General features: G+C 41.5%; 1 protein-coding gene across 12 annotated transcripts in view; it reads left to right on the top strand.

The window, feature by feature from the left end:
- LOC146521807 (adhesion G protein-coupled receptor L3) overlaps nt 1-19079 on the top strand; it is a 281489-nt gene that overhangs the window by 179406 nt on the left and 83004 nt on the right. For 10 of the 12 annotated variants that reach the window (XM_085144224.1, XM_085144236.1, XM_085144230.1 and 7 more), the window contains 3 exons: nt 3322-3425; nt 7302-7487; nt 9616-9654. In XM_085144224.1, the coding sequence (XP_085000350.1) occupies nt 3322-3425; nt 7302-7487; nt 9616-9654 (329 nt within the window). The remainder of the gene's footprint in view (nt 1-3321; nt 3426-7301; nt 7488-9615; nt 9655-19079) is intronic. The other 2 variants (XM_085144243.1, XM_085144263.1) reach the window with 1 other exon arrangement.

A 19079-nucleotide genomic window follows, 5' to 3' on the forward strand; every position in this document is an offset into this window, starting at 1 on the left:
TGTATTGAATTGAATTGAAGGAAAAGTTAGAGCAGGACTAAGACATGAGCATGTATGGATAGAGACAGGAACATCTGGTTGCTAGGGAAAAGTGTATATTCCCTGACTAGCTAGCAAGTGGTTGCTGGACTTTGCTAGCTGTTGCTAGGTGAAAAAATGGTTGCAAAGAGGTTGCTGCACCAACAGCCTGTTAGTGAGTGTTTGCAAACTAAATCAGCCACAAAGTAACCATGTAGATGGAGTGAAACTTGAAAAAGTTGTGTCTTATCACTGAAACCAACCCATTTCAAAAGGTGCAACTCTTATTTTGAAAGTGAACGACTCCTTTTCAAGTAGTTGCAGAGTTACTGCAGACAAGTTGGCAACTTTTATGCAAACAATGTGTGACTGCAGCAGTCTTATAGCAACCAAAGCAATCTCAAGGAGGTTTCAGTGCAGCGTGCTACTTTGCAACTAATTTTTCTAGCAACTTCTGACAACCACTGTCAATACACATTTTCCCCCAGTTACTAGGTTACCAGGGGGTCAATGGCAGGTCTTTACACCTGAGTGGGGCTAAGGTAGTGTATTATCGTCACAATGAACTCAGAGATAAAAACTAGTAGCAGCAACAGTAATTACCTATGTTATTCAATCTAGACTTCCATAACAAGCCTACCTACACACAGATAAAATTGAACTTCACGGAAAGAAGGTTCTGGTCAGTGGCCGTCCGCTGCTCCGAGTACTTGGACATGGGTTAAATATAGAGAATTAGTTTCACTACAGAGATCAATAAAAAGATATCCTTCCAGGCTGAATTCCTTTACAGTTGCTCGGTACAAATAACATAAGTTATCCCGTGCAGTGTAGGTGATGACATTTTTAGTGCACTCACTTTTAAGGTTTTTCCCCGGAGAAGGGATTTAATTATCTGGTGAAGCTGTTGGCTTGTACGCTGTTTCTGTTGTTGTCGTTGTTATCGTTTCTGTTGTGGATGCTGTAGCATTTGGAACTATTCTCCCAGATCTCTGCATTTTCTTTGGTCAAAACCAGGAAAATAGGTTTGCACGTGCCGCCGGACCTCACGCACCTCAGATGGGCGTATGATTTATTCATTGCGTTTCCTGCCCCTGACATAATGCCAGTAACATTACGTCAAATAACGACCTGCAGTTGACCTAATCACTCCTTCCAAATCTCAAAGATTCCCATGTTTAGAGCTGAAAGCGCTCTCCTGATGAGATACACGGATATGCTCTTTCTTTGCTTCTCGTCTGTGTGAGGATGTCAGCTCTCTCCTTAGGAGACACAGTCTACTGTGAGCCTCTTTGCCTTGATGTTGTCACCGTGTGTGTTTTGTTTATGTTTACACTCCCCCTGCAGCACTCATTCTCTCGCCTCCTGTCCTCCTGACTCACTCTCTCCTCCTGACTCACTGATGCACGGCTAAAGATAGCTTAGCATTGCATCTGTGTGGAAACTGGTAACCGGCGCAGCGCACGGCCATATTTACTTCTTGTCTCTCAGGGCGCAATTCATGTAATTAATTAGCGGCTAAACACGTTTGCGTTCGGCTCTTTTGAAAGGGCTGCTGCGCTTCATTTGTCAGGCATCGGGCCTTTGTTTGTGCGTGTCTCGTTCGAGCCCCATCGCCGTATCGATACTAAGAGAATGGAGGCCTGAGTACATCGAGATTAAATCAACGTTGGCCGGCTTTTGATATAAAAGCTTTACCTCAGGAAGTAAAAACCCGGGGGGAGGACTTCATATTTAAATGGAACCTGGCTATGATCAAATTATTTTTTAAGGCCGATCCTCTCGTAATACACGGATGAAGATTATAGTCCATCCATCCATTTTCCATCCAGAGTTCAGGGCCAATCTGTAGCAGGGCCAGATTATGGTAGGAGAAATTAAAGGGGTTACCTACTACATTCATACAGTTGTTGCATCAGCAAAATAACTCAGTGTTAATAATAAATGATTAAAACATAAAACAAAAGCTGTCATGCTTTATTTTATACATAATAGAGTAACATCATAGCCCCCAAATCCTGCTCGAATGCAGGAAAAAGTCTGTTCGTTTCATCAATCAGCACCGAGATTCAGGCCCACACATTTACATACAGTCTTCATTACTGGATAACACCAGCACCCATCGAGACCTCACTAACAGGCATCACATGGCAAGATAAGAGGCACACATACCCCACCTCCTCTCAGTGCTACTCTTCAAAGCCATTGCACTTCAGACAGCACTGCCAAGCAATACACAACTGTGCGAGCTTCCTCTGCCACTCTTTGAAAGTTCCTCGAGCTCCTCTTCCATGTACCATCACTTCGCCCGCTGTCATCCCCCCAGCATTCCTCCGACTCCCTCTTCTTTCTCCCTCTGTCTTTTATGCCCCTTTGCCTCTAAATATAGGCAGAAATACAGAGTCCCTTATCTTATAAACCCATCAAACATACAGCTGTCCAAGGTGGACCGGGGAAGGAAATTATATGTCAGTCAAAAGTTCTATCTGTTAATACCGGCCGTCTCACCCTCCCTTTAAGTACAAGCAAGGGCGATTTAATGTCAGCGTGTAGCCGTGCTGATGTCAGCTATGAAAATACGGGAGCAAATTATTTGAGGCACGCGGCAGAACGAGTCAACAAGCAAGCTGCATTTCTACATTTCTACCTCGATGCCATTTTGCAGTAACAGTGAGTTCAGCTGAAAGCGATAGTAGGTACAGCAGATTCAGAGGGGCTTAACAGACACTGGTCAGTTTCTGGATGTGTGTTTGTGCTAAAGTCAAAAATAGAGCGTTTTGCAAGGAGCTCACTCACCGGAGCACCTCTCTGTCAGCAGAGAGCCCGTCTTAATTGACCTTCCTGATGAATTCAAGCTAGGGCAGACTTAATTGGTACCTATTTTGGTGCGTTTTCTTGCGTATGCAGGAGCCGAACTGTCACACACATGCAGACGCCGTCTGACTTTTAATGATTAAATACAGACGTGGACAACTCCAACTGGCCTCGAGTGAAGCAACTTCATTTCGGTCGCTATAAGATAAAGCTGTCCAATTACATTTTTCTACATCCATTAATTTAATCACTTAAAGAATTGTGCTTCTTGGGATTTTCTTGCAAATAGGAAAAGTACTCGATACACAGAAGAAGAAACAGGTGGTATTTTGAGGTCTCCTCACTCTATATTGGGGGGAAAAGTATAAAAGAAAACACAAAATATGGATAAACTTGATTGTCTCAGAATTTGCTCAATCTAGTAAATCTGACGCAGTTCTTCCCACAAAGCCTCTTAACTCTCCTCTCTATCTCTCGTTCGCTCTCTAGGTGTGGCCTCATACATGTGCATGGGCCCCGAAGGATACTGGGACTCCCAGGGGCCTGACTTTAGCAACTGTACCTCGCCTTGGGTCAACATCATCAGCCAAAAGGTAACAGAAGTATTGGAAAAAAAAGATGCACAGATTCACAGGGTGTATAATTTAGTTTATGGACTGCTTTTGGGTGTGTGTATGTGTGTTTGTTTTTCCTGATTAGCAATTATCACATATTTCTCTTTAGAATAAAATTGTAGGAAAAAGCCTGAAGATAGCCTGGAGGATTTGTCTTTGAGCTTAAATGTATTTGGATTTAACTTGAACACAACGGCGCCCTTTTACCTTATTCTGACGAACGTTCACCTCAGATCACAATGCACATTGGGGATGCGTACATCATTTGTACTCAGAGGACTTTAGTTTTTGTGTGGGTTTTTTTTTCTCCTTTTGTCCTATTGTCTCTTCTTAATTGGTCCATTAATGTCATCGATTAGCCAGAGGCTTTACTCAATAGAAAGGTTATTCTTGTGCGTGTATGTGTTTGGCGTGAGTGGGTGGCTGGGTTGGGTTGGAGTGAAAACCAATACCACAGGATCATAGTGTAATAGCCTGCTGTGGGTAACAGCTAATGCAGACCGCTTTCTGTCTTACATGAACCGGCGGTTATTTGCATTCTATACTTCTCAAGTGCAAACGATTCGGATCTCCTCGTCTGCAGGCGAGTTATTATGCAAAGCTCCATATTTATAAAGCTCCCTTTGTTAAAATCTGTAAGGGAATCAAATCTTAAAGGAGGGGAAGGTTACTGCAAGGGAGGATCAGGGTTCCAGGTTATGAATTGCAGGCAGTGCTGCAAATGTTCTCCCTTAAACTCATAGGACCCCGAGGCGTACATGCTATAACGCTTATGGTGTACTCGACGGCACAAAGCTCAGCCCATTAAACAAACGGCAGTTTGCGGATATGGATGGAGAACGGCTGTTGGGTAACAAAATAGAAGGTGGGGAAATGATCAGGTGCATTTCTGTGCAGCGCAGGCCCATTTCAGCAGTGCAATAAAGCTCAGCAACTGGCTGCCGTTTAGAGAAATTAACTACAGCAAAGTTCTCTCTGAACCTGCTGTGGCGGGCGGCTCGCTTCAGGTCTAACAGGGTGACTCTAGTGTAGAGTAATGCCTGTTAAATTCTACAGAAAGATGTGACAATCAAAATATGCACGCTTTTTCTAAACAAAGGCGTTATTAATCTTTTCTTATTTTTAAAGCAAATCACACTCCGGTAGCGTGCTCGTCGGAGCAGAGACAGGAAGACTCTAATGAAGATCAACCTGTCAGACAATTGGAATGCCCATCTGGCACTTCGTTATTTTATATCTAGGGCCATTGTCCTGTATGTGGCACTGCTCATTACCAGATGGTTTCTCAAAATGAGAAAGGAAGATATAAAGCATGAAAAGGAAAGGAAATGACACGAGACAAGCAGAAGGGAGAAAAAGAAAGCAGAGCTATTTACCTAGCATCCCCACATCCCCTCATTAAGAGACGAGAGCAGGGAGGGTAAAGAGGAAAACATCTTCCAAAGAAACATTCCTCTGCTTACACCTCTGTAAAGACCAATTTAAGCAGCCTAATTGGCTTCACTAATAAACTCACAAGCGATGATAGCAGGTAATGTCAGAGTAAATCAGGACGATCCTGTTTTAGATGATACCACCGCTGTTTTGGGGCTCATCTTACGACTCGATTAGTTCAATCTTTAAAGGGAACTGACCCAGAGCGTAAGACCCAGATAAGTTTTGGGCATTTAATCAAGTCTAGATTTATTTACTGAGGCTACACGGTTTCCCATTGTAGTTATCGGGATATGCAACATGCAGGGCTGTCTTATCAGTCACCATTGCTGACAGGTAATTTCAAGCATTACTCATTAAAGTGATCTGTTTCTCAGTAACTGTGTGATTTCTTTCTAAAAGAATGTGGCATTTATTTTATTTCTTTTTCATTTAAATATCTGTCGTCAAAGCGTTTCGAACAAAAGCAGCATTTTGTTGGCATCAGGGGAAACCTTTTCATATATTATTTGAAGAAATTCCTGTAACTGCTTTGTTTTTGTTTTAAATAATGTGCTCTTTGGGAAGTTATTGAGGAAAATTTGTTGGTTTTGCTTTTTGGTGGAAACTCTGAGCTAAAATGAAAACTGTGGGTAGCAGTTTTAAGGTTACTTAGCTACTAGCTAAGTAAACTACTAGCTTACTTAGCTAGTAGCTTACTTAGCTTACTAGCTAAGTAAGCTAGCTCTAGCTCATCTGTTGGTGTTTTAATATTTTTAATTTATGTTTCGCAAGCATACTATAATAGGTGATAGTGAAAAAACTCAGTTTTTACTCTTAGTTTGATATTTGATATCTTTCACTGCATATAAAAAGCTAGTTTTACATTTTTGCTAATATGTTTCATCAGCAAAGGGATTCAAAACACAGCATCCAGTACTTATTTTGTTTATTAAGTTCCACAAATCAAACTTCAGCAATGAAGAAATGCAAAGCTTTACGGACCTGCTTACTGTGCGAAACTCTCACTTCTTTGTATTTTGCTTCCAAGGAAGCTGAGGTTCTTGTCTTTAGCAAGTTTTTTATTTGGACATTTGCAGCTTTTCACTCATTCTTAGTCCAGTCCTTACACGTGACAATTTTCAGAGCAATATTTTTTTGTTTGTTAAGCCGATTAACACTAACCTGTGAATCTGTTGAGCACAAAAAAAAGCACCTAACTCAATAGATAAACCAGCGTTCTGTCTACACAGAGCAGAAAAAGTTGGTATTTTAGCCACTTTGCAACTATTAGCCTGCGACAAAACATAAAATTTGTTCCCACTGCTTTAATTTCTTCAATTGCAAGAATAATATCGTTTGATGGGCATAAATTAGTGTTTGTGCCCCAACCAGGTGATTCCCCTTGGTATGGTGTAATTCCTGATGACTGCTGTACTTAAAGAAATGACAGAAAAGCCTGAAACAGTTTGGGCTGTGTTAAAGAATACCATGTATTAACTTTCAGGCTTGTCAATTGCACAGTTTTTGTCTTATATATTTATATATTTACATGTATATTTGCATGTTTCAGTAAACCACTGCAGTCATTTTCCGTTATCTTAGCAAAATATAAAGAAATGATGGTCTGGACGTCTTCAAGTAACTTAAAGAAGTCCAGACGCTTTTCTTTGCAAGCTCCTTTGACTACGATGACCTGGATGACTGAGAACCTTCACAGACATAAAGAAATGATGTTGGCTCAAGACTTTCTCACAGTACTGTAAAGTAGCTAAGCTATGATTGAACGATGACATTTCATAGGAGGGCTTAAGAGAATGTCAGAAGCTTTAATTTTACAGTATGTATACATTTGGCTGAACTGTTTCTGCAGTGAAAACTGGAAGTAATGTTTAAGATATGAAAGGTTCACTGTGCAAATAAAAAAGCAATCATTTTCATACAACAATAAAAGGGTGACGGTGAGAGTAATCGTTTTCCTTGTCAGATTCTAGCACATTCGCATAACTTGTTGAACTTCATATATTCAGCGCTGTGTATACAGTTATCCCCAAGCTGCACAGCTCTCTATTAGTTTTTACAAAGGTGTAAGGCTTTCTTGGGAAATTCCCTCAATAGTCTCATAATTATGTCTGGATGCAATATTGGCTCCTAGTGTTCGGCTGAGGATCGTCTCACCACATTAATTGTGTGCGATATTGCAGCAGTTGCAGAAAAGGTTTAGGTTAAACGCCTTTTATTTTAGGGGGCATTATACATGAATACAGTAATTTGTCATGTTTTCTAGAGTGTTCTTTTTGAATGCCACAGCATTCAGCAAAGGACCTGGGGTTGTTTTGATTTGCGTTTAGTTATAGAGAAAAACACTCCGTACAAGCCAGCCGCCTCGTTTAAAAACTTCACAAATTCAGCTTTAACTGGATTGGCTGTCCCATTCCTTAGATAAAAGCCGGAGAGACGGCGGCGGTCATCGCCCGGGAGCTGGCAGAGCAAACCAAGAGCAATCTTCAGGCGGGGGACATCACCTACACGGTGAAGGCCATGGTTCAGCTGGTGGATCTGCTTGACGTGCAGCTGAGGAACCTCACACCAGGTGGCAAAGACAGTGCAGCACGGAGCCTCAATAAGGTATCGGAGGAAACTGGTTTACACATATTTATTTATTTATTTTTAAAAAGAAAAAAAATCTGCATTCAGGCTGGATACACGTGACGTGTGAGGAAGGTGACCCACGCCTGTGTAAGCATAAAATGAAGCAACAATAGGGTGAATGATTTGATTTGCTAGAGCTGCTTTTGTGTGTAAGCATCCATTAATTCCGACTGTTAAGTTTCCGGTCTTGAGGCCTGCCTACCACAAGGCTTCAATCCGAACCCGACCAGTAGATATTCTTTTAATTATCTGCCGCTTGGCTCTGTGCTGTTGAGTAAAATGATATTCCCCGTTTTCCCCTGTAGTCTGCCTCATAATAAAAACCGACTTTCAATTTTGAGCACTTCTCTTACACTAAGTGCAATCAATTTTTACACTGACGCAGTTTTAAAAGTTGCCGTCCGCGCGCCGTGCTCGTCAGCAGCACAACATTTGCCCCGCTTGTGGTTTTTGTTTTTACTAATGCGACGGGGTAAGATTCCAGCGGGCTGCATGCGAGCGGTGGGGGGTGCAGAGCGTTTCATATTCGCTGAACTTGAATCTAATGTATTTATTACCCAATTCACAGCAGAGCACAGTAAGGGGCCCTCAGGCAGAGAGAGCAAAAATAATACTTTCTATCTGCTGAGCGGCCAACAGAAAAGCAAACATCAGTGAAATTCAAAATGTCACTCGTTAATTTCCTGGAGCGGCATCACTTGTAGACGAACTCGAACACCTGTTCTCGGATTGCTTTTTTGGGACTGTTTTTTATTTCATTGCTGCAACAGACACAGATGTCCCTATTGAGGTTTTAGTGCCAGTTTTCTCCAATGGAGAGGGAAGGCAGTAAAGATGGCCAAAAGGCCTCAGAAGGGAAACTTGATGAGTGAAATCACATCGGAGCAACTAGAGTTTATAATACCTCTCGAAAAAATAAATACTGGCTTCACATAAAACAGACTGTTTGAGGGAGAGGCAACTAACGTCTTTAGTCCCTTTTTTAAAGTTGATGAAATGGCAAAAAAAGAGAGAAAGCAGCCGTATTGAAGGGGTGAGGCGGAAAAGCTTTTGCAACAGGAATAATTTATTCAAGAGGTCAGGGCTTACCAGTGATTTATAATTCTCTGTCTGCTGATATACAGTCCATTTTTTGCAGTACGGTGCATCTATGGAACAAAAAAACGTCCCTACGGGTTTTTCTTGTGCTCTGCATCCCTCACCAGTGAGACGTCTCCCAACGGAGACACCGGAGTCCACAAAACTCTTCTTCTTCTCTGTTTTGGCAATACCAAATGTTTCACCCTTGAGTTCAATGATTTTGACACAATCTGCTAAGCAAATTAAAAAAAAATTTCTTCTTTTTTTTGTTAATATAATGAAGCAGAGCAGACTTTGCCAGCAAACAATGAAAGGATTGAGTTGGCAAACGGTGAGATCAGTGTCGTTTTCATGATCAAACGGTTAGCTGGCTAACGGTGTGGATGGGAATGCTTCCAGAAGAGTGGGCTGTGATGTAGAGCAAGAGGCTCCTTTATGGGGAAATGGTACTCTTTGGAGCTAATCTGCATGGGATTTAGCATGGTACTAGAACCTATCTGTTAAGCCACACAGCGGCTCTGTTGGCTACACCGCCTGTATCAGAACTCAATTAAAATGATTCACTTCCCATGCAGTCCTAACAGCACTTCTTTGTGCCTCAGCTCCCTGTCTGTGTTTTTTTTTTCTTTCTTTCTTTCAGGTATGCTAAAATGCTATTAGCATCAACTCTTCTTCGGTGGTGGCAGACGTTTAATGGATAACTGCACCGTGTTCTCTTGGGAAATTTCTCAAATAAAACATAAAACTTAAAATGTGACAACCTAGAAATCAAAGTTAAGAGTGTCATGTAGTATGCTTTTTCCTACTGGTCTTGTATGTCTAATTTTAGGGCTAATTAACACGAGTCTCTACTTTTTTTTCACATATTACGCAGTCATTGTGCCAAGTGCTTTTCATAAAACTGTAGAGTGAATTTTTTTAGTTTCTCACTTACTGTGAAATCTGTACTTCAAGCTGAAATGTTTCATGTGGAATTGCCTGGCTCTTTTTTTTATGCTAACTCTTGAATTTCTTTGGGTTGCAGTTGCAGAAGAGAGAGCGCTCGTGTCGGTTTTATGTTCAGGTATTTGGACCAAATTTTATTCCTCACTTCCTGCTCTTCGTTTCCTCATTGTGGTAACTTGTGCTGTCGTTTTCCATTTTTAACCACAGAATGTGAAATTTGGCCTTTTGAAGTGGCGCCCAGTGCCACAGTATCAAAGTCACTACATGTGTGTGCCATGTGTCGCCTTTCCTTGCAACGCTTGTCTTAAATCAAAGGGTCAAATTTCATTTTTGTCATTGTGTCTCAACTTTTAGTTTATTATTCATATTTTTCACCAACCACCCTGCATGCATATGATATGTAATGATAGTTTCTTGGCCTGAGAGTTCCTCTATTTTGAGATGCCATAGATCCTTTGTGGATTTTCTCAAGTGTCTCAATCATTTTAAAAATGCCCCAGAACTATCATGTCAGCACTGCTTTCCAGTGAAATAACCCACATAAGTGGAAAGCATCAGTCAAAAATAATGCTATCGGGCATGTAGCACATGCCTGCATCTCTCAGCAAAAGCTTAAGAGCCAAAAGAACTGACCTCATTATACCAACAAGTCAATTTCTAACTACTCTTCTAGCTACTAAGTCAGCCAAAGTTATGACATGTTATGATTCTGCATGATGCATAATACATATTTGTCCCAATTTGGGGGGTTGGGGGTTCTCTTGCTTCTCTCAGCTGTTTCTCGGGATACCGAGTGGGATTTGTTGTCCCTGAGGTGACTTTTTAGCTGCCATCAGGATAATTTCTACCTTGACAAGAGAACTACGGGAGAAGTTGACATCCCTGTCTTCATGCAGATGGTTTCAATTAAGCTGCACACTGCAGCCAGATGTTGTCTTTTTATATGTAGGCTCAGTAGCACGCATGCTAAGCAACATGTATTTCACACTGATCCCTCCGAGGCATGTCAGAAGGCATTTTGTTATTTATGGTTTTATATGGTTGAGTGTGCTCATATGTTTAAATGGGTTTCTGAGTGAAAGATGCTTTCAGCACGAGTCAGGTGGTGTTCTGTTTTTCTTGTTGTCGACAGATGCCACAGGAGGACTAGAAATACAAAACCTGTCAGGTATTTGTGTAGCCAAAGATCAGGGCCTCTCAAAGTTTTGATGTCTGAGTGCCAATTTAGAGAGCCAACATAATTGAAAAGAAATGCAGACATCAAAGACTTAGAGTTGGTATTTGCAGGGTTTCTCTTCAAGGGTTGGGACTATAGGTTTGTAATTGCCATGTTCCTCTTTATGTTAGGTGGCTGTTACATTTATATATAAGGAAGGTTTAGACTGCTGTGATGGGTAGAAAAGAAATGCTCCCTTGAGCTTGTTATGTGCTGCTATATCATAGCAGAACAAGAACTGTGGGTAAGTGAAATGTACAATGGTCCATTCATTCCCTGTTGGAGTTAAGAGTGTCAACGCTGGGCCTTAATTTGATAACCATCAAGTGCCATAGACTAATATAATATCTTAAAATTAGAAAAACAAATTGTTGAGTTACACGGGGCGGCATACCTCTTCATTTTGTTTCTTACTATAAAGATCGTAGCGTCTGTACTATATCCTCCAATTAGCCAATCTGAGACATTTTTTATGAATATCACACGTATAGCGATTAACATCCATATTTAAGAAAACCCCAAATTATTTAGGTTTTTAATCCTTTTTGATTTTCGTCTCTGCTTGGGCTCGTTTCGCGTGTCACGTTCAGCATATGTTGCTGGCATGTAACTTGGCGCTCACCAAACTTTGTGTCTGTGACCGAGTTTAGTTCAATACACCACAGAAAAACACCATTTGAAAAAGTGCACCCAGATTTAAAAAACTGATTTTTTTTTTACTCATCGTGAGTGCCTGAACCCACGAGCTCAATAGGAAAGTGTTTACAAAGAGCTAGGGCTTTCACGATTAAGGTGATAAAGAATTTTAACGCAATCATGGAGAGCAGAATGGACAAACTTTGGTCAAACCTCCTGAAATGCGTTGGCAGAGACATTTCAGGGATATTGACTCATTCTGCGCTCCAGATGGGTTAAAAACTAACGCAAACTAAACTGCGTTAATTGTGATGACATTAACGGTTAACGCTGACCGCCCTAGTTAAGTCAGATATTTTCCCACAGACTTCTATAGGACCAGAAGTCTTTTTGTAACCATGACGATCACCATCTGTAGGACTTCAAACAGAACGGCACTTCCCCATTGGCTTCATTTATCCGACCTGGACTGCATCCATGTTTCATGCTCTCTGTGGTGCCGCTAAAAACCAACAATGCCACCGTCACCATGATTGGGTTCATGACTGTTGGCACGATATTTCATGCCAACAGTTCCCCAGTGGCTCTACAGTGTAGACACAGTCGTGCCTCAAGAATCTTTAAAACACGCACAGACATCATGATATACTCTCGAAGATTTGGCTTTCATGTTTTTGGCCCATGTTTTCGCCTTACAATGTAAATCTATACATGACTGTGCACACAGCCCAGCTGCGCACCTTCCTCCTCTGTTGCGTTCCTGTGCTACGTTGACAAATTCACACAACAGTGAGGCGCTTTCACTTGACGAACTGGAATAATGGAGCAACATCTGTGGCCTTAAGTAAACACAGGCATTGACTGCACGCGCCGGCAGCCTTTGAGAGACTTTCACTGATTAGGGAAATTGGGCAATGTTTTCTCCAACAGGACCCTGGTGGTTGACATAAGTGGGATTAGCAGAAGAATACAAAGCAAACGAGAGCTGCACCTGCCTCTGCTGTCCCTCTGCTCGGAGAGCACGCGTGGCGCCGAAAACAGACTGTGACAGCACCGTGGGAAAAGGCAGGCTGCGGGAGTGCAGGTGCGGCAGAGTCGAAGGAGGTGCAGAGTCCCAAATAAAGTGCAGGGCTTGTGGTTGATGTCTAAATTAGATAAGGAGTGATTATTTCCTTAATTGAGGGCTTCTATCTTGTTTAAGTGGTAAACAAGTAAATGACATTTTAATTCATCTCATCGCGAGGTCTTTATCTTCTTCAGCTCGTCAGAGAATTTCCGCACAAAGCTACTGTATATTTGCCGTTTTAGTTGCATATTCATAACCAATTCAACCTGTGGCAATTTCCCTGCCTCAGCTGAGCTTGTGTAGATACAACAATGATTAATTATGAGTGCTTCTGTATCTTTCCCGCTTGTTTGTAAAGAGTCGTATCTGCTGCATGTCATAGCCAATTTAATCCCACTGAACAGAATTTGGCCTTGATAGAGCTACAAAGCATAAAATGATCAACGCACTATGTTCTGCATTTCCCCTGCAGGGATGTTTCTCTGCTGTGCCCTTTGATTCTGCATAAACAGGATAAAAACGACGCCCTGCCTCCCTTGCCTTTTTGGTCATTACTAATGGCAGCGTGTTTATGGGCAGAGACGTTATGGTTGTCCAATTACTGTGATTATATCCGTCCATGTTGTTCTAATGTCAAACAAAGTTGCTTTGAAGGTTTTCCTCCTTTTTATTTATTTCGTTTTAAAGCGAGCGAACGACTGCGCAGGAGTTGAGGGATGTACAGGACGTGAAAATATCCCAAATAATGTCTCATACCTCAGTAGGAGCCAAGTGAGTGTGGATTTGCGCAATACAGGGAGGATGTTGCTCTCCGACCCGAGTTAAACTGATGGCGTGAAAAGATGACCGAGGGGGCGGGGGAGTGTCGCAAAGCAGGATGACCTCAGAGCAGGCAGAAACACAGGGAGGATCCTTGTTCGGAAATGTAACGCGATGACAAAATGTTGGAAGATGAAGATTGCTACTTCCTCGGAAACAGAGGCCTCCACATCTGGCCTGCAGTGCAGAGCTCTCTCTACGAATAATGAGGGCTTTCTCCTCACAGAGAGGAAAGTTCTGCTGATCAGTGTTGTGTAATAATTGAGAAAGTCCCATGGTTATTTTTTGCGTGCGTGTATGCGTGCGTGTTGAGAGGATATCTGGGTTATCCATACACATGTGTGCATACACTGAAATTCTGGTGTTCTTTGGTAAAGTCGTTATAATTTTTGAGGCCTGAAAATGAAAATCTGAACACTTTGAACACTTTATATTAATTCATTATAGTTTTAGAGTGTCTAGTCTTGAATACAGTTTTCTGTGTCTTGCTTTAAATTAAAAGGCGAAGCAACTTGTGGACCAAAGTCTTTTAAGGTTCATTCAAATTAAATACAAATGTTTCGCAGTATTGTTCAGTAGACGGCTTTTTGGAGGAATCTGTGCAGCAATGAATTTTTTTCTGTAATGAGAAAAAAGAAAATCAGAAAATCTCACATTAGATTTGCTATCTGAGTTGTTTTAGCATAAATACAGCTGCTGTACAATTGCCTGTACAAGCCTCTTTGCAACCCACCTCCACCTAAGCTCCAATTTGCCATGTGATTTCAGATTTAGAGTCATGTCACTGAAGCCTGCTCGGGGTTTAGTGCTGCTCCTCTCCCTGTTTTAGGCTTTCCATTAGGGCATGCTCATAACAATCTTCTTTTAACTGAAATGCAACCAAATGAGAAAATAACAGCATCACTTGTTGTATCACTGATTAACATCTATCCATTTTCTTCAGCTGTTGAGGTTAATAGCGGGTTTCTATCAAGACAGTAGTGAGATGAAACCTGAGACAGAAGGCAGAAATACAAAGGTAACCCCTTAGACACTCACCTACACAGAAGCAACCACCCACTTACTGAAGAAGGCTTGATAAAATATTAAAGCAGAAGATTTCAGAGATTCTCAAAGAAGAGGGATGATATGGCTAGCAGCTAATATAGAACAGACAAGAAATGATGCTACAGCTTCATTTGAGCCCAGAGACAAGAAGTCAGATAGAAGATGACAGAGAGAACAAGGCATCCCACCTTGCTTATGTTCTTTCTCCCTACCATTTTGAGATCAGCCTTCAACGTCAGTGAGAGGAAACAAGCGAGAGGAACCAACTGGCAAACGGGAAGGGAGGAGTGTAGAGAAATGAGGGGATGAGAGCTAAGTGCACAGGGAGAGCCAACCAGGCTAGCCAGTCAGAGAGGAAAAAGAGGGGAGATCAGCCACAGCCAGAATCAATTTCCCAGACCCAGAGTTCATTTCATCAATCAGCGCACAGATAGAGGCACATACACTACGGGTTAGCTTGGGCTCTTGCCAAGCGCGCGCTAATGTCCACCTCTCCCTTTCTTCCTTCCTTCTGCATTGGTATAAATGGCCTCTGCACTGCAGCTTTTCATCATGCTTGTTCCAAGTGGAACATTCCAGCAGTGAGTCCAGCTAACGATTAGCATTTCCACATGTACTGGGAACTGAAATATACTTTTTAACTGCTGGCTCACATTTGACCGTAGAAAAAAATTAATTAGCCAAAAAAAGAAGGGGGGGGGGGTGTCTTTGGGAGTTTGCAGCACCAGAGTGAGATGCTACATTTGACAGATGGAGTGGCAGTGTGCTAATAGCAGTAAAATAGCAGCAAACCACCACCACACATGCACAGTAGGACTTAACTGCACAGACTATGATGATAGCAGTGGTGTTCCACCTCCCACCCTCACCCCTTCTGCATTTCTCTAACTGCAAATGTGCAGTGTTCTCAGCCCCAATCAAGAAATGATTAAATTGTATAGGTTTCCAGCTATAATTCAAAGGCTTTAAAAAGTGTTGCATTAACTTTTTAGGAATTACAGCCATTTTTATAGATATTCTCCCAATTTCAGCGCCTCAAAGGTAAAATGGGCAAACTAACATAACTTTAAATAAGAGGATTGTTTTATATATTTTAATGAAAGCCCTTTGTAGCCTGCAAGTGCTGTATTTCCTCCACCAAGATGCTCTGCTTGGCCATTTCTGCAGATGCCTTAAATTGCTGCTTGTTTGAGAGTCTCTCTGCTTTCAGTTTTAGCTTCAGTGGCTGAAAAACATCTGTTGGGTTGGGATCAGGTGAACGACTTGTCTATTCAAGTCTATTCAAATATGCTATTTCATTACATTTAGAAACTCTTGGGTTTCTTTTGCAGTGTGCTTTTGGCCATTATCTAGTTCAATTCAATTCAATTCAATTTTATTTATATAGCGCCAAATCACAACAAATGTCGCCTCAAGGCGCTTCATAGATACAGAGAAATATTGCCCTGTGAAGTGCTGCTTATAATTTTTGCAGCATTTGGGGGAATGTAAGCAGAGAGTATGGCTCTCAGAACTTCATTCATCCTGCTGCTTCTATCAGCAGTCACATGATCAATAAACACTAGAGGCCCACTTTCACTGGCAGCCATACTTGCCTGTTGTATGGCTGCATGGATGGATGGATACGGATATCACCAATTAATCTAACAAGCATGCCTTTGGACTTGTTAGCTCCTGGGAATTGTTGGGTATTTTAGCTGTCTAGTATCCTGACGATGTTGGCAGGGCTAGCGTGTTCCTCAGGTCCATCAGTTTAATAAAAAGATTTTTTGGATGTGTTTATTTGTGCTAAACACAGCCATTAACCTTTCAGGTCCAGTGAAAGAGCTTTGATCATTTTTTCTTTGGTTTGTTGTCTTTTCCATTAATTCTGGGGTTCAACAATGGTTTAACATGTGGGTGGATTTAATTTAAGAGTTCAAACATAAGAGCTGTGGACTGCAAATGGCCAGGGTCTTCACTGGAAAAGGGAAAGTTGACTTAATGACTGTTAGTATTCTCCTTTAACTGCACTCACTTTTACTTTATTTAATTAATGTTATTATTTTTATTCATTCATGTTTCAAAGCAAATCTCTTTAACCTACTGCCTGTGCCAAGAAACTTTGCTTTTTGATGAATCAATGGTGACATATTGCAGACTAGAGATTTGCCTTTGGGTGAAAGATCTTGGAGAAAAAGTAAAATGTGACAGCTTGGTCTAATGGGAAGACGGGTAAAGATGCTGCTAGCTTTCGTAAATAAAGAACACGGAGTCACCACTGAGTATTCACAATGGATTGCCTCACAAAATAGCGTCCATTGAAAAACAGTTGAACATTAGACATAAACAGTTTGGAATATTAGGTTAAGAGCTTGGTGTCCTTTTTCTGCCTATACTGGAAATTTGAAGCTAACCACAGTAACCATTTACCCAAACTTCTCACAAATATGGAAACAGGAAATCATGACTACCCTGGATTTCTCCAAAGGGAAACCAGATTTGCTGCCAGCATCTCTAAAGTCTATTATTTAAACATGTGCAATATTTCCTTAATGTACTCAGGTTGAAGGTTGGACTTTGGGCCATTGTGGCATCTTGATTCTCTTTGTTTTCAGTGGTTCTGTTGTAGATTTGTTGCCGTGTTTGGGGTCATTGTCCTTTTGTCCTTTTGTTTTAGCCTCATATGGTCTCATATTTGAATCTAGAATACTTTGATACACAGAGGAGGTCACCATCGCTCAAGGTGCACCTTGCAAGGTGCCCAGACCCTGAGGCCATTGAACAAGCACAAGTCGTCATCCTTCCACCACCACTATGATTCAGGATGATTTAGGCGTTTGTGCTGATACGCCATGTTTAGTGTTCTCAAATGTGGTGCTCTACATCAGCAGTCCCCAGGCCACGGACCGGTACCGTGAGTCGTTTGGTACCGGGCCGGAAGAGTTGAGGCTCGGGTTTGAAATTCATGGTTTTCAGGGGTTTTATCGGTTTTTAGCGTTATTTTTTTTAAATCATTTTTATCGTTAACTCGGTTTCCCTGGGTCTTGTCCCGAGTGTTATGAATCAATCTTCTTTTTTTGTTACAGGTACTGGTTTAATTTTGTTGTATTTATCCGCAACACCTTAAAGGCCGATCCGTGAAAATATTGTCGGACATAAACCGGTCCGTGGTGCAAAAAAGGTTGGGGACCGCTGCTCTACATTGTGGTCAAACACATCCAATTGGGTCTCATCTGCCCAAAGTTACAGAAGTCTTTTTGTTTGTTCAGACGCAGCTTTGCAAAGCTAAGCCACGCTGCCATGTTGTTTAACCCTCCCAACCAAACTTGGCTGCCATGAACTTGAACATTTAACATGCTAACTGAGCCCTGTAGAGTCTGACATGTTGCTCTTGGGGTTTTCTAGAGTTTCTCTTAGCCTTGCATTGCAGATGTCCACTCCTGGGAAGATTGTGGCATTGTGTTAATACACAGTTGAATGCTCCAAACCAGACGATCTGCTAATTAAGTACATTTGGTTAGCAGCACTTGGTTACAAGGATGTACTTATTTTTTCACAGAGTGCATACAATCACATGACTTTACCTACAAGAAATCTAATAAAAGTGTATCCATATACTGCTTGACTAAATATCTGACATTTCTGCAACATGTTCAGCCTTTAAATTGCAGATTGTTTAAGGCCCTAAAAGAAAGTGCTCATTCATTGCTGCAGTGTACGAATAGATGAACACGGGGTGACACAGTGTATTGGCACAGAAGCTATTTTTCCTTCGCCGTGACCTTTATCTGAAATTATTTCAGCCGTCAAAATTGTTGCAAATTATTTTACAAAACACAGGCCTGAAATGAGCACAATAAGTATTATGATAATGGGAGTTTCAGTGCAGAAGGATAAAGTTTGCCTTGGATTTTCCTTCCAACACAATTTGTCTGTAGCTTCTTCATCATAAACCAGCCCGGCTGCCGGTTATTATAAACAATGAAGAATACATTTTTGCATTACAATGTAATGGCATATTGGAACCGCATGCTCAATTTCAGGTCTTATCAGGTCTAGCATATACTGTCAATCCAACACAGTGACAATATCCTATAGTGTTTGTGTCATAATATAATTCTCTGGTTTAAATGAGGTAAAGATTTGCATGCTTTATACATATTAATAACAGTAATGAGTCATTTGTGTCACAGTGGTTTGGTTAATCTGTTGCATCCAAATGACGCGCAGTGCATCAATGTCAGCTTTATTGCTTTTCTTTTAGCCGATCTAATAAAAAAAATAAAATGCCTGAAGGACCAGTGTGAGAGCTGATCCTTTAGTCCAATATTAATTTTGGACGTCACATTTTTCTGACCCATCCCCAGGATTGGACTGGTCTGCCACCTCGTTCTCCTTTTGCATCTAATGCACATGTGGAGGAAAAAAAGCGAGACGACCTCGTCTGCGAGTCCATCAATCGTTCCCCCCCGAAGAACCATTATTTCAGTGTTTTAAGAAGTGCTGAAAGAAAATCTTGCAGGAGGGAACAAAGAAGGGGAAAAAAATGTCAGTGCCTGAAGAAAGAGAGCTCCTTAATTGAGACTGAATCAACCTTTGCCTCTAGCTGAATGTCAGAAGGTGTGATTGGAGATTGGCTGCAGATAATGAATAATTACATCAAAGTTGGTGCACTGCTTGTGCATGTGTGTGTGTGTGTGTGTGTGTGTGTGTGTGTGTGTGCATGTGTGTGTGTGTGTGCCTGTATTACCCGGCACGGCTTGCAGTCGGCGTATGT

This window comes from Neolamprologus multifasciatus, chromosome 3 (assembly GCF_963576455.1).
Source record: "Neolamprologus multifasciatus chromosome 3, fNeoMul1.2, whole genome shotgun sequence".
Classification (NCBI taxonomy): domain Eukaryota; kingdom Metazoa; phylum Chordata; class Actinopteri; order Cichliformes; family Cichlidae; genus Neolamprologus; species Neolamprologus multifasciatus.